We start from the raw sequence: 14,479 nt of genomic DNA, 5'->3' as shown, positions 1-14,479 counted from the left end.
AAAGGTGAGATATGTTATCTTTCTTATGTTCAGGATATAATTACCTCGTCAACGGTTGTTGAAAGGTGAGATATGTTATTTTTCTTATGTTCGGGATATAATTACTTCATCAACGGTTGTTGAAAGGTGAGATATGTTATTTTTCTTATGTTCAGGATATAATTACTTCATCAACGGTTGTTGAAAGGTGAGGTATGTTATTTTTCTTATGTTCAGGATATAATTACTTCATCAACGGTTGTTGAAAGGTGAGGTATGTTATTTTTTTATATTGAGGATATAATTACCTCGTCAACAGTTGCTGAAGGTGACGTATGTTATCGCTGTAAGAAATATTATAGTTCATAAAAGGGACATCAGAATAGAAAAATATATACACCTGAAATATAAAAGATTTAATACGATAAAAACAAACTGATAAATTTCACAACTAGTAATAAAATAACTATGCATATAATATATACACACACGCGATAAATTACTAAATATTTGTCTCGAGAAGTGGGAAATATTGAAGAAACAAAACTGTTATAAAATAGGTGATAGTGCCACATCAAGCGTTAATAATTATTAAACAGATCAAAAATACAGAAAAAAGTAAAATCTTGATCAAGTTTATTAGTTGGTTCTGGTTATTTCAAGTATATTTTTTATAAAGGCATACAACATACAGATGTTTATAGTCCTAAAAGAAAAATTTTCCTCGACTATTTTATGCAAAGGACTATTTTATTGTGTACAAGACGTTATGCTAAGGACTATTTTATTGTGTACAAGACGTTATGCTAAGGACTATTTTATTGTGTACAAGACGTTATGCTAAGGACTATTTTATTGTGTACAAGACGTTATGATAAGGACTATTTTATTGTGTACAAGACGTTATGCTAAGGACTATTTTATTGTGTACAAGACGTTATGCTAAGGACTATTTTATTGTGTACAAGACGTTATGCTAAGGACTATTTTATTGTGTACAAGACGTTATGCTAAGGATTATTTTATTGTGTACAAGACGTTATGCTAAGGATTATTTTATTGTGTACAAGACGTTATGCTAAGGACTATTTTATTGTGTACAAGACGTTATGCTAAGGACTATTTTATTTATATTTCTTTTACTTTTCGACTTTAAATGGTTATTTGCCTATACGATCACTTAAGTCTACTTATTAATTAGTAACAAATTTTATTATTGTTATTAATTACATCTGTTTTTCTGTAATATTCTTTAATTAGTTATTATGCAACTAATTACTAATGGCTTTTACACTACGGCTAGATAACATAAAGACCCAGGATCGAATTCCGTTCAATACCAATTAATAATAAATAGTCCTTTTCAGGACTTCCCTGTTGAAGGAAGCAGATTAACAGTCGAAAAATATAAGATAAAAATGAATTCATAATTAGTATCTAGTTATAAATATAAGTAAACAAAATATATAAAAAATAAATAAAAATATTAGTAAAATTACTTACTATTAATAATTACATGTAGGTAATCGTTTAGGCTACTGTCATGACAACAATTGATATCTGATCACCACATCTTTATCGTAAGTACTTAACTAATTTTACAGAATCACACTTTTCTTGATCTCATCACAACAACTAAAGTGTTAACAGGGGGGATTTTGGAACGACTTGTGAAAACCGCAACCTATCTGTCAAATTTCACTACATTTCTCTATTCTTTTTGCCACATAACAGATAATTTCTTTCGGGACTTCACTATTTTTTTGACGATTTCTTTTTTTTTCAGTATTAGAGACTTGGACTCCATGATCAAGACTGAAATCTTTATCAACGACCTCAGCATGCATGATTTTAGCAGGGATATGGTGCTAGCTCATCAACAACAATCTGCTGAACTGAAGCTGGCGTTAGATCAAGTAAGCACTGGATTCTTCGGGCTTCACAAAAGGTGGGCTGAACGTGGACAAATGTACATGCTACAAAAAACAATATGTTAAATTTGGGCTAGGTGTGTACATGCTACAAATGACAATGTACTGTACTTGGGCCAGGTGTGTACATGCTACAAAAGACAATGTTCTGTACTTGGGCCAGGTGTGTACATTACATTGTCATTTGTAGCTTTTATGTAGCATGTACACACCTGGCCCAAGTACAGTAATTTACTGTACTTGGGCCAGGCGTGTACATGCTACAAAAGACAATGTATACATGCTACATAAAACAATGTACTGTACTTGGGCCAGGTGTGTACATGCTACATAAAACAATGTACTGTACTTGGGCCAGGTGTGTACATGCTACATAAAACAATGTACTGTACTTGGGACAGGTGTGTACATGCTACATAAAACAATCTACTGAACTAAAATTGATCCTGGATCAACTAAGTAAAGACTGCAAAAAAAAGTAAAGATTACTCTGCTTAAATGAATCTGACCTTTGACCAATAAGTTATCGGTCTTGCAATAACAACTTTCCCAATTAAAAGTGGATTATGGGCATTATAAGTATTGAGCATTTGCCATCAAGCCTGCTAAAACAAACCTAAAACAGAATAACGGAGGTTTACGTGTACAAAAATATAGCTGATAAAGTTAGATACGTTATTGTCAGAATGTTGTTTTATTTCATAATTCGCTTGAAAGCTCATAAGGACAGAACGATAATTAATTTTAGATAGTCCTAAGTTCCACATCAGATCTTCTGGTCTTCGTCCATTTCTACAACACATTACGACAGTGTAGTTAGGTGTTAATAGGCGAATTCATTAACTCATTTCGGCGTTTCATCTGGACTTCAACTGGCTAAGTCCCTCAGTGGATCAGCTGTTCCACCGGGGAAGATCTACATAGATAGAATTATTAGGTATACCTGTGTTGGAAATACCTAAGTCTAATTTCTGACATAGTTGGTAGCGTGCCAGGTGGTCGATCAGAAGGTATAAGGATCGAGCCCCCTCCTCATGCTGCTGAACGCGTTTGGTATTTCAGTTGTGAAGGCTTCTGGTCAGCAGCTCTACTTAGAGAGGACTATGTCTGAACCTCGAGGTCTCTGACCTGGCCGTCTACTCCACGTGTCACTAAAAGGGGGCGTTCAGGGTGGAAACATCAAACAGGGTCGATTAAGCCGATAAATCAAAGTTTTGAATTATTTTATTGACCATAAATATTTTCTCCAAATCTTTCTGCCATCGTCATTTGTTTGTATTCTTGCATTGTAGTGTTGTACTTGCATATATTTTCATTACTCAGGTAGACAAATTGCTTAGAGCATCAATAATAGTTACGTCCTATATTGCTTCGAAAACGTTTCTAAAGCTTATTTTCCGATTTGAAGTTTATCTGCTTTTCTTTCATTGTTTTGTTTTCATTTTTCAATTTTTATAGCTCTAATATATTTTCATAAGTTCCGTCTGTAAGTACTTCAGCTAAGTAAGAAGAATGGAATAACAATATTATGAATCTATAAGTTAGAAGTATGGAATAACAATGTAGTTATTCTGTAAGCTATAAGGATGGAATAACAATGCCGTGACTCTATAAGTTACAAAGATGGAATAACAATGCAGTGACTCTATAAGTTACAAGGATGGAATAACAATGCAGTGACTCTATAAGTTACAAGGATGGAATAACAATGCAGTGACTCTATAAGTTAGAAGTATGGAATAACAATGCAGTTACTCTGTAAGCTATAAGGATGGAATAACAATGCCGTGACTCTATAAGTTACAAGGATGGAATAACAATGCTATGACTCTATAAGTTACAAGGATGGAATAACAATGCAGTGACTCTATAAGTTACAAGGATTTAACAACAATGCAGTGACTCTATAAGTTACAAAGATGGAATAACAATGCAGTGACTCTATAAGTTACAAGGATGGAATAACAATGCAGTGACTCTATAAGTTACAAGGATTTAACAACAATGCAGTGACTCTATAAGTTACAAGGATGAAATAACAATGCAGTGACTCTACAAGTTACAGGGATGGATGAACAATGCAGTGACTCTATAAGTTACAAGGATGTAACAACAATGCAGTGACTCTATAAGTTACAAGGATGTAACAACAATGCAGTGACTCTACAAGTTACAGGGATGGAAGAACAATGCAGTGAATCTATAAGTTACAAGGATGGAATAACAATGCAGTGACTCTATAAGTTACAAGGATGAAATAACAATGCAGTGACTCTATAAGTTACAAGGATGGAATAACAATGCAGTGACTCTATAAGTTACAAGGATGTAACAACAATGCAGTGACTCTATAAGTTAGAAGGATGACAACACATGTGAGAATATACCTAATCTGGTCAACAGTTTTGTCTCGTGTATAGAGTTAAGTTATTATTAATATTCCATACTTGTGACTTATAGAGTCACTGCATTGTTATTTCACATGTGTTCCAAATGTTGCTATTCTTACGTTTTTGAACAGATCGATACAATTTTACATCATATTAAAAACATCCGCTCCATATCTTTTTCAGATTAATAGAAATAAGCAACAAGTATCTCGTTTAGCAAGAATATATATATATATAAATAAATAGTTAATTTGAAATATTATTCCCGACAAAGTTTATATTTCCTTAAAGCTCAGTTTTTCCGGACCAACAAAATGTTTCAAAAATATGTCTGGGCCTTTAAATTTGTTGTCAAACACTACACAAGAAATCGCTCACATACAGTACTGAGTTCATAAAAATATATTCAAGCCGTTCTCGGTGCTGTGTTTGAGGTTATAGAGTTATTCTGCAAGAGCTTATTTCTCAAAAAAGTTAGACGGTCTTCCTTCTGTTCCCTCGAAAAAGATTCTTAGAAACACAAAATGTAGCTGTTTTTTTTCTTTCTCTTTCTCTCTAAGAGCAAGTCATTAAGTCTAGAATCTAGAGTTTTTTATCTTTTCATGGCATGCTTGTTTGGCTGATATTTAATTCATGCTGCTCGAATTATGTATGAGTAATGTAAAAGTTGCGCAGATTATTATTCAATATTTATAAATAAAAGGAACTTGGGTTATTTTGTTTCCTTAAAACACCGGTAGGAGATAAAATTTATTTAAACTACAATAATCTATATAGAAAGGCTAAATGGTGATATGGAACTATTTACCAACAAATTTGTCATTATTTGCATCTTTTTAATTGATCTCATTAATAAACTTGAGTTAAAGTTTATAGCAAAAAACTAATCTAGATTTAATGACTGATATAAAAAACGCTGAAAGAGAGACTTTTATAAAGCTATACACTGGCACAAACAACGCTTTTTAATCTAAAAATTCAAGTTTTTTTTATTGTAAGGTGGCTACGAAAAAGTTTGAAGTGCCCCCAGTGGCACAACGGTATGTCTGCGGACGTACAACGCTAGAATCCGGGTTTCGATACCCGTGGTGGGCAGAGCACAGAATAGCCCATTGTGTAGCTTAATTACAAACAAAAGTTTGAGGTATAAAAACATTACGTTGTTTAGAAAATAAAATAATAATGACGTTAGTCAATAAAGCTCTTACACTAAAGCACATAATCTAAAGAACACTTCTTACTTCACGCAAGGTTAAAAAAGTGATTTTCTATTTAATAAAATAGTTAATCGAATTAAAAAATGACCGAAAAGAATCCATGTATAGATTAAATACTGTAAGAGGAAAGACGTACAACTACAGAAGCTACAACCATATCACGTGGAACAGCAGTAAGTTTACGAAATTACAATGCTAAAATCCGGGGTTCGATTCCCTGCAATGGACACAGCAGATAGCCCAAGGTGGCTTTGCTCTAAAACAAACAAACAACTATTACATAATGCCCATCCGTTATCTCGACTGATTTCTGGCTTGAATTTAGAAATCAGTAAAGTTTTTTTTTCCTGTATTTACAATCAAGAAAATCATTAGATGTGCCCAGAATTCCTTTTTATAAAGGACAATTAGACGTATGTCTGCTATGCTTCTTTAACTAACTATCCGCTACTGCACTCGTGCCTTTATTAAACTGGTTTAAGGCCCTTACAACAAATGTGTATTGTAATGCACGAGATTTAAAATTCTCAATGGCACTACGCGCTGTGCATCTATCCCCCTGTTTTCTCATCTTTAGTGAAACCCGTCCTTTTCTCGGAAACATTATCAGTACTTTATGCAGATCATATTAACTCATATTAAGTGTTGTACCCTTTTTTTTTGTACAATTTTAATAGGTAAGCCTGATCACCGGACAACTGGGCCTGGTGATTAGGGCGCTCGATTCGCAACCTGAGAGTCGCGGGTTCGAATCCCTATCATCGAACATGCTAGCCCTTTCAGCCGTGGGGGTCTCATGATGTGACAGTCAATCCCACTGTTCATTGGTAAAAGAGTAACTCAAGAGTTGGTGGTGGGTGGTGTTGACTATTTGCTAAAGTCGGGAGTGTTACCACAGATAGCCGTCGTCGGACAACTGATCGCAAGCGTATTTTAAGCTTAGCACATATGTAAGAAAACAGTTCATGACACAAACTTACGTGTGTCATCCTTTTTGAAAGTATATTAATTCTCCTGTGCATCATCTTAATAGCTCTCATAATTTGTATCACAACTAAAACTGTTTGGATAACTATTCAGATCAAACATATGTCCTTAACTTTGATTTCTTTAGAATTACACATACGGTATTTCTTAATGACTTGTTCTGTAAATGGTGTTTTGTTTTTTTTCAATAAATATGGTGATGTTAATAAGAGAGTAGAGAACTCGGTTTTGGTACACGCTTGTTACAAGTTTGCTTTGGGAATAATAAAAAAGGACGTCTTGGAAACCGAAATGATTATCATCCGCTGAGTGTTCGAGAGCAAACGTTTGGATGTACACTGTTCAGGTGTCTAAGAAAAGTTTGAAGTCCGTGTAAGATAGAAGACCAAATTTTCAAGGATGTCATTACTATATCTTAACCACAAGACAGGATTCTCACCATTCTGTTTTGGATCATGAAGTTAGTGGACTACTTTCTAAGCTATGAATAAATACTACAGCAAAAGCCATGGTAACCCTGTTGTTTTTCTATGTTTTATCTAATTGAAAATAACTATTGGTCAGAATAAAATGAATACATTTTTCTAAAAGTTCCATAGAAATGCCAAAATGACTTAGGGGCCCGGCATGGCCAGGTGGTTAAGGAGCTCGACTCGCAGTCTGCGGGTCGCGGGTTCGAATCTCCGTCCCACCAAACATGCTCGCCCTTTCAGCCGTGAAGGCGTTATAATGTGACGGTCAATCCCACTATTCGTTGGTAGAAAAGTAGCCCAAGAGTTGGCGGTGGGTGGTGATGACTAGCTGCCTTCCCTCTAGTCTTACACTGCTAAATTAGGGACGGCTAGCGCAGATAGCCCTCGTGTAGCTTTGCGCGAAATTCAAAACAAACAAACAATGACTTAGATCCACGTGATGTTGTTCTGCGGTGTCCACTATGGTTGCTAATTCTTCATAAATAGGATTGGAGGGGTAGAGAGAGGGTTGAGGGAACAGAAGATCTTTCAAATTGTTTAGTAAATCGTTTGTGCTTCTCAAATGAACTGGGACAAAAGAAAATGACGAATCAATTACTTTTTAGATTAGCCAAGACAGCGACCCTGTTGCTGATCTGAAAGTTGTTACTACTGATCACTGGGACACAACATATTTGAGGGAAGGGAGTGACTGTAGAACTACCTTGTTCTACCATGAGTTGGTTTCAATGCTATCAGTGATTACCAGGTATTTTGTTGTTATAAATTTCTTTTGCTAAGTTTTTTTACCGAGCTTATTATGGTCGCGACTAAATACTAAGCCTCATAACGGCCCGTTTATAAACCCGGACATGGGGCTGCAGGCCCAATAGCCCTCGCCTTAATTTGCCCGGTTGGTAGTTGATTTGGAGTGAACATCTTTATAAGAAGCTTTTCCGGATTAAATCTACTGTTTTTGCTTGGTCGTCTTGTTTCCATAAGAATCGGAGGGAAGAAGGTTGTCTTGTGTAGGCTACGCATTAGCCACTGTTTCGTGGCTAATCATCTTTCTCTGCAGGCCGATGTGTGGCCTTTGTGACATTTTAGTTGATCAGTGTCATTGGAGATGGTGACACTGTCCAGATTGATCGTGATTTTAGCTTTTTTTTACGAGCTATTGGACTTTTTCATTAGATTTAATTTTTAACCTCATTTACGGCCATAGTTTAGCTTAGGTTTATTTTGTAATTTTACCTTGTTGTATTATTTTACTTTCTATACCGGTTGTTTGGCGCAGATAGCCACGTTGCTTTGTGCCAATAAACTCTTATCAACCAGCCAATCATTCGACCCTGTCTGACGTATAACCTGATGTAGCTTTCTAGATGCATTTACCGTTATTGTTTTTCCATTCTATACATAATGCTCCCTGGATGCCACTCTTAGCTACCATCCCCCCCCCCTACAGCTTAGCTACCAAAAAGTAAAACAGTTTTGAAACTGAAGCAGTGGGGGGTCTTTATGTAATTGTTTTTTTTTACGTACGTCTAGTTTAAAACGAAAATGTTCAGAAAACATTCGTGTTTTAGATAGAGCTGAAAAGAAAGGACAGTTCTCAATTCTAGAGTATATAAAAAATTATAGAAAAAATACAGTTATATTTTAGGCATATTTTCTATTAATACTTCCTCAACAATACCCTGATATAAGAATACAGGCTTATAATGCAAATTTATTAGCCACACATTAAAATTTTCGCAAACCTCGCTCATAAAACCTCATTACAGAACCCATAATTTTCTAGCTGATTGTTGACAGTACCGTTATATCGACAAATCTGGTTAAATTAAAAGTCTGTAACTATGTTTTCTTTTATGGTTACGTATCCTTCATCGCTGTAACTTTATCAATTAGCTTATAAAAAACAGAGTATTTTAACGGCCTTTCAAAACACTGAAATATTAGAAAAACGATTTAGATTTCTGCCGGCTTTTTGTGTGTGTGTGTGTGTGGAATGACTAATATTACGCTGTTATATACAGGAACTTAAAAAAAGTCAACAGCTGGAGAAGTCCATGAAAAAGTTGGACAAAGAGATGAGAAGGACTGATGAACTGTTGTACCAAATGATACCCAAACAAGTAGCTGATAGGCTTAGGAAAGGAGAAGCATCCGTAGACACGTGTCAGGTAAGAATTATGTTTCCTCGCATAGCTTGGCTATTTGTAGTGTGTCCACTGATGGGATCGAACTCAGAATTCTGTCATCATAACTCTCCAAGCCACTAGGGAAAATCGGGAAGAAAATAATCCAGTTTAAATACCAGAAATGTCTGAGTCAGTCGTACTAATAAACAAAGCATAACAAAACATAAATAATTTGATAATTATTCACTTATATATATATATATATATATAGAATAATTAAATAATACATTGTCTTTAAAGCTGCTTCCATCCCCCCTGTTTAGTGTCTCAAAAAGAAAGCATTCTAGTTCTGTTGAAAACCTTCCAGCAATTTGCAGTTTTGAATTCAGAAAAGAGCCAATAAAATCATCTTATTTAAAGCTACGTGTTAAAAATGAGCAAATCAGAATAGAGTAGCCTTATGGGAACTACTTAACATCGCGAATTTACTTAACTTTGTAAAATACAGTAAGTAAATGTGCATATTTTATTGTATTTAACAATATTGACATAGTAACCGAATGATAACCCTAATTTTACTTGCAATGAATACCTACTAATTTACCTGAATAATATTACGTTTCTTGATGGGGAGTTTCAAAATTCGTATTTCAATTCCCCTTTATTTGTTCTAAAACCTTTTTATTTATTTATTACCTTCCACCAGGAATTCGACTCAGTAACCATCCTCTTTAGTGACGTCATAACGTTTACAGAGATCTGTTCTAGAATCACGCCGATGGAAGTGGTTACCATGTTGAATTCTATGTATAGTTTATTTGACAAACTGACAGAAAGACACGGCGTATATAAGGTGAGCAAAATGTCAAAGTTTAAGAGACCTTCTTTTATGTTACACCGGCTTTAGTTTTTCGCATTCTTTATGCTGTATAAGCAAACAGAAAGCTTTAGGAGATCTTTTTTCTCAACAAAACTCTAATGATACTACTTTTACATTGGTATCTAAATTTTATGGAATTCTACCCACAATTAATTTAGGAGTACTCATTGTTTAAAAAAAAACTTTCTAGCTGTAGCTGTTCAGAAAGTTGAATTTTAGTCAAGTATTCCATCAAAATGTTCGTAGCGCCACCTAAATAGGTAAAAGTATAGTTCAATGTATTTAAAATGATTTATATCACCTATTTCAACGCTTTGATAAGAAATTAAATCTGTATTTGTTAACCTTTCTATCATATTTTCAAAATTTCCGAACTATGTAACTATTTTAAACAGCTATCCCCTTAATTATCGAACATATATATATATATACAGGTATTCAGGTAATGTGTTCTGTAATTCTTATTGTGCTTATTTTATTTGTATGAGCTGGATTAATACTTATATTTTTGTGATTTGAATTTAAGAAGCCATATAGTAGAATGAAGAGTAATTGGTCATATGTTAGTAAATATGCAAGGCTTATCTCTACAAGTTCAAACTCGTCCAGTTTTAACCACGTATCTTAGTAAATGTGCAAGGCTCAGCTCTACATGTTCAAATTCGTTCAGTTTTAACCACATATCTTAGTAAATATGCAAGGCTCAGCTCTACAAGTTCAAACTCGTCCAGTTTTAACCACATATCTTAGTAAACATGCAAGGCTCAGCTCTACAAGTTCAAACTCGTCCAGTTTTAACCACATATCTTAGTAAACATGCAAGGCTCAGCTCTACAAGTTCAAACTCGTCCAGTTTTAACCACATATCTTAGTAAATCGAATTTGAACTTGTAGAGCTGAGCCTTGCACATTTACTAAGATATGTGGTTAAAACTGGACGAGTTTGAACTTGTAGAGATAAGCCTTGCATATTTACTAAGATATGTGGTTAAAACTGGACGAGTTTGAACTTGTAGAGCTGAGCCTTGCACTTCAGTTTTAACCACATATCTTAGTAAATATGCAAGGCTTATCTCTACAAGTTCAAACTCGTCCAGTTTTAACCACATATCTTAGTAAATGTGCAAGGCTCAGCTCTACATGTTCAAATTCGTTCAGTTTTAACCACATCAAACGCCTTCTATTATATTTCAGTGCTTACAAAATAATGTGAAGTGTGATACACACTAAAAATTAAAACAAAAATACATAAATCGACTTTAGGCTTCATAAAATATTTTATCACGTGCCCGACATTTCCCTGTGACAAGGTGGCTCGCTGGAGGAATCGCGGTAAATCTATGGATTAACAACACCAAAATCAGGGGTTCGATTCCCCTTGGTGGACACAGCAAATAGACCGATGTGGCTTTACGATAAAACACACACACACACACAAAATGTCTTCATGACTTCCTATTTTAAATTATTAGAACTGCATTTTAGGAATTGGTGCTGTTTTCTTAATACAAAGATACACAGTTGGCTATCTGAACTCTGTCCATCGCGGAGAATCGAACCCAGGATCTTAGCACTGTACGTCGTTAAACTTTCAGCTGACCCACCAGTGGACGAAGGACTGTCACGGCACAGCTAACTGCATCAGATTAATAAAGGAAGTACATGACTTAGAAAACGGTATCGTGAATACACAGAACAACAATGATCTACAAGATCAAGATCTGGTGCTATAGCTTGTATCTAAATCAAAAGATCATTCTGGTATTTTGTAATGTCTTAATATCATCTACAAGATCAAGATCTGGTGCTATAGCTTGTATCTAAATCAAAAGATCATTCTGGTATTTTGTAATGTCTTAATATCATCTACAAGATCAAGATCTGGTGCTATAGCTTGTATCTAAATCAAAAGATCATTCTGGTATTTTGTAATGTCTTAATATCATCTACAAGATCAAGACCCGGTGTTTTGTGTTGCTTTTTGTTGTCATCTAGAAGTTCACCAAATCGGGTGTTAATCATTATCTGTAAAAATTAGATAAAATATATATCTGATCTATTAGTTTACCTTGAAATATTATATAATGTTAATATGTAACGGTTTATCTTCTATATGTCAGCTACAAAGCAAAATTGGTTCAAAGAAACAAGAAATTGCCCATTGTAGTTGATAAGACTCTTCTAATGGTTTAACGTGTTAGCACTGTAAATTTCAATAGGTACTAGAAGTAATGCTATTATTTGCTGTAATACATATATATATATATAGAGAGAGAGAGAGAAACAAAGAAAGAGAAATGCGAATGCCGACTGGTGTTATGTCAGCAGCCAAACTATATTTAAAAGATTTAAACAATATATATGACTATCAAGTGCACTTTAGCTTCGAACAGACATTAACTGTAATAAGGCTTGTAGACTGTATCGTATCGATCGGTGAGATGACGCATACCAAACATTAGTCCTACACTGAGCGTCTAATCCTTTCTCCGGATCCAATACCATTTTTCACAATTAAGTCTGGATACAGCCATATAATTCTACTATAAGCTTTCCTGGAGAATCACATAACAAAAACACCGATTTCGTGATTCGTTTTAGAAATTTTTATTTTCCTATCATTTCAAAATAACAGTTTCATCCGATCAATTTGGTTTAAGGTCATATATATAAACGAATTAAGACTATATCTATGATTGGTTTATTAAATTTTAGAAGCCTAACTGCACCTTAAGACTATATCTATGATTGGTTTATTAAATTTTAGAAGCCTAACTGCACTTTAAGACTATATCTATGATTGGTTTATTAAATTTTAGAATCCTAACTCCAAATTAACAGTATATCTATGAATGATTTATTAAATTTTGGAAGTCTAATTCCAACACTTAGCAGGAAAAATATCCTTTCTAACCATAATGTATTACAATTCCCCTGTGTGCCTTGCACTCATCTCAACACTTGTCTGGCCTAACTGTGAAATATTACTTCTTCTCTTCCCTAATACTACGCGTAAAGAAAGAAAAAACAATTTCATCGCTATATAGCTGAAAATATAACGAACCCATGCAGCTATGTAGAAGACATAACAAAGATACTTTCTAGTTGACAAAACCAAACACTCTCAGCAATCCACAATTTTCAGCCCTCTTTCTTATAACTTTAAGTAATAAAATATAAGTATGCAAGATAATCAATATTATTTTTAACACAGTATTTTTTGCATGAAATAGATTAATTATCAATGATTGAAAATTACATTTCATTTCATTCAATTCTAGATGTACAATTAAACCTGTATAATTTTACAGGTACACGATGTACAATTAAACCTGTACAATTTTACAGGTACAAGATGTATAATTAAACCTGTACAGTTTTACAGGTACAATATGTACAATTAAACCTGTACAATTTTACAGGTACAATATGTACAATTAAACCTGTACAATTTTACAGATACAAGATGTACAATTAAACCTGTACAATTTTACAGGTACAAGATGTACAATTAAACCTGTACAATTTTACAGGTACAATATGTACAATTAAACCTGTACAATTTTACAGGTACAAGATATACAATTAAACCTGTACAGTTTTACAGATACAAGATGTACAATTTTACAGGTACAAGATGTACAATTAAACCTGTACAATTTTACAGGTACAAGATGTACAATTAAACCTGTACAATTTTACAGGTACAAGATGTACAATTGGCCTATTGTTTGCTTCTTATTCGTCAAATGAAAAGTAATTTATTCAAGACATACATGTTTTCGGATATCTTTTAATCTGGAAAAAATGTAGATGGATTTAATGCGGGTTCAAGCTGTAATTGGAGGGGGCGTGGCCTAATGGTTGGCGAAGAATCGGGGGTACGAGACGTGATATGGCTGAACACCAAACACACATTCAACTTTAGGCCCATTACAAAAGTTATAGTTGACCCAGTTAATCAGTTTAAAAAAAATACCTTGTTGTAGGGGCGGGTGTTGTTGAATGGCTGCCTTCCCTCTGGTCAGCAATTCCAAGCTAAAAAGGATTTAACTGAATCTTTAAACAGACTGTTCAGCCCAAATGTGCACAAATTACTGTTCAGTTGAAAATTTAAATTTCAAGCTATTAGTAGTTTGTCACTCCTTCACAATTGTTAACTTATTATTTTGTAAATCAAACTGTTGTATTTACGTGTTTTACACTCACAAAAAAGAAACCTATCATTCTATAGGTATTTGAAGAACTTGTAGCAATCCGCCACAATTTAATTCTTTGTATTTTTAGCCGACAATGGGCAGCTTGTACGTAATTGAATAAGTAGAGTTGTTTAAACATTTGTTTAACAACAAGTAAAAACTTATAGTGGTCTATTCTTTCATTGGGGTGTGTGTCTGTGAGCCTGGACACTACCACCAATGAAATATCAGACCAAACCAAGCCTTTATACTTAAATTTGTGGTGGATTGCTACAAGTTCTTCAAATACGTATAGAA

At 34.2% G+C, this 14,479-nt stretch overlaps 1 protein-coding gene across 1 annotated transcript in view; it reads left to right on the top strand.

The window, feature by feature from the left end:
* LOC106462795 (soluble guanylate cyclase 88E-like) overlaps positions 1–14,479 on the top strand; it is a 66,956-nt gene that overhangs the window by 38,370 nt on the left and 14,107 nt on the right. Inside the window, exons 5-7 of the mRNA XM_022390139.1 lie at positions 1,766–1,895; positions 8,999–9,145; positions 9,810–9,956. Coding sequence (XP_022245847.1) covers positions 1,766–1,895; positions 8,999–9,145; positions 9,810–9,956 — 424 coding nt within the window. The remainder of the gene's footprint in view (positions 1–1,765; positions 1,896–8,998; positions 9,146–9,809; positions 9,957–14,479) is intronic.

This window comes from Limulus polyphemus, unplaced genomic scaffold, assembly GCF_000517525.1.
Source record: "Limulus polyphemus unplaced genomic scaffold, Limulus_polyphemus-2.1.2 Scaffold1254, whole genome shotgun sequence".
NCBI classification, from domain to species: Eukaryota; Metazoa; Arthropoda; class Merostomata; order Xiphosura; family Limulidae; genus Limulus; species Limulus polyphemus.
Note: the sequence above shows the minus strand (reverse complement) of the source record. Positions and strands in the feature narration are given on the sequence as shown.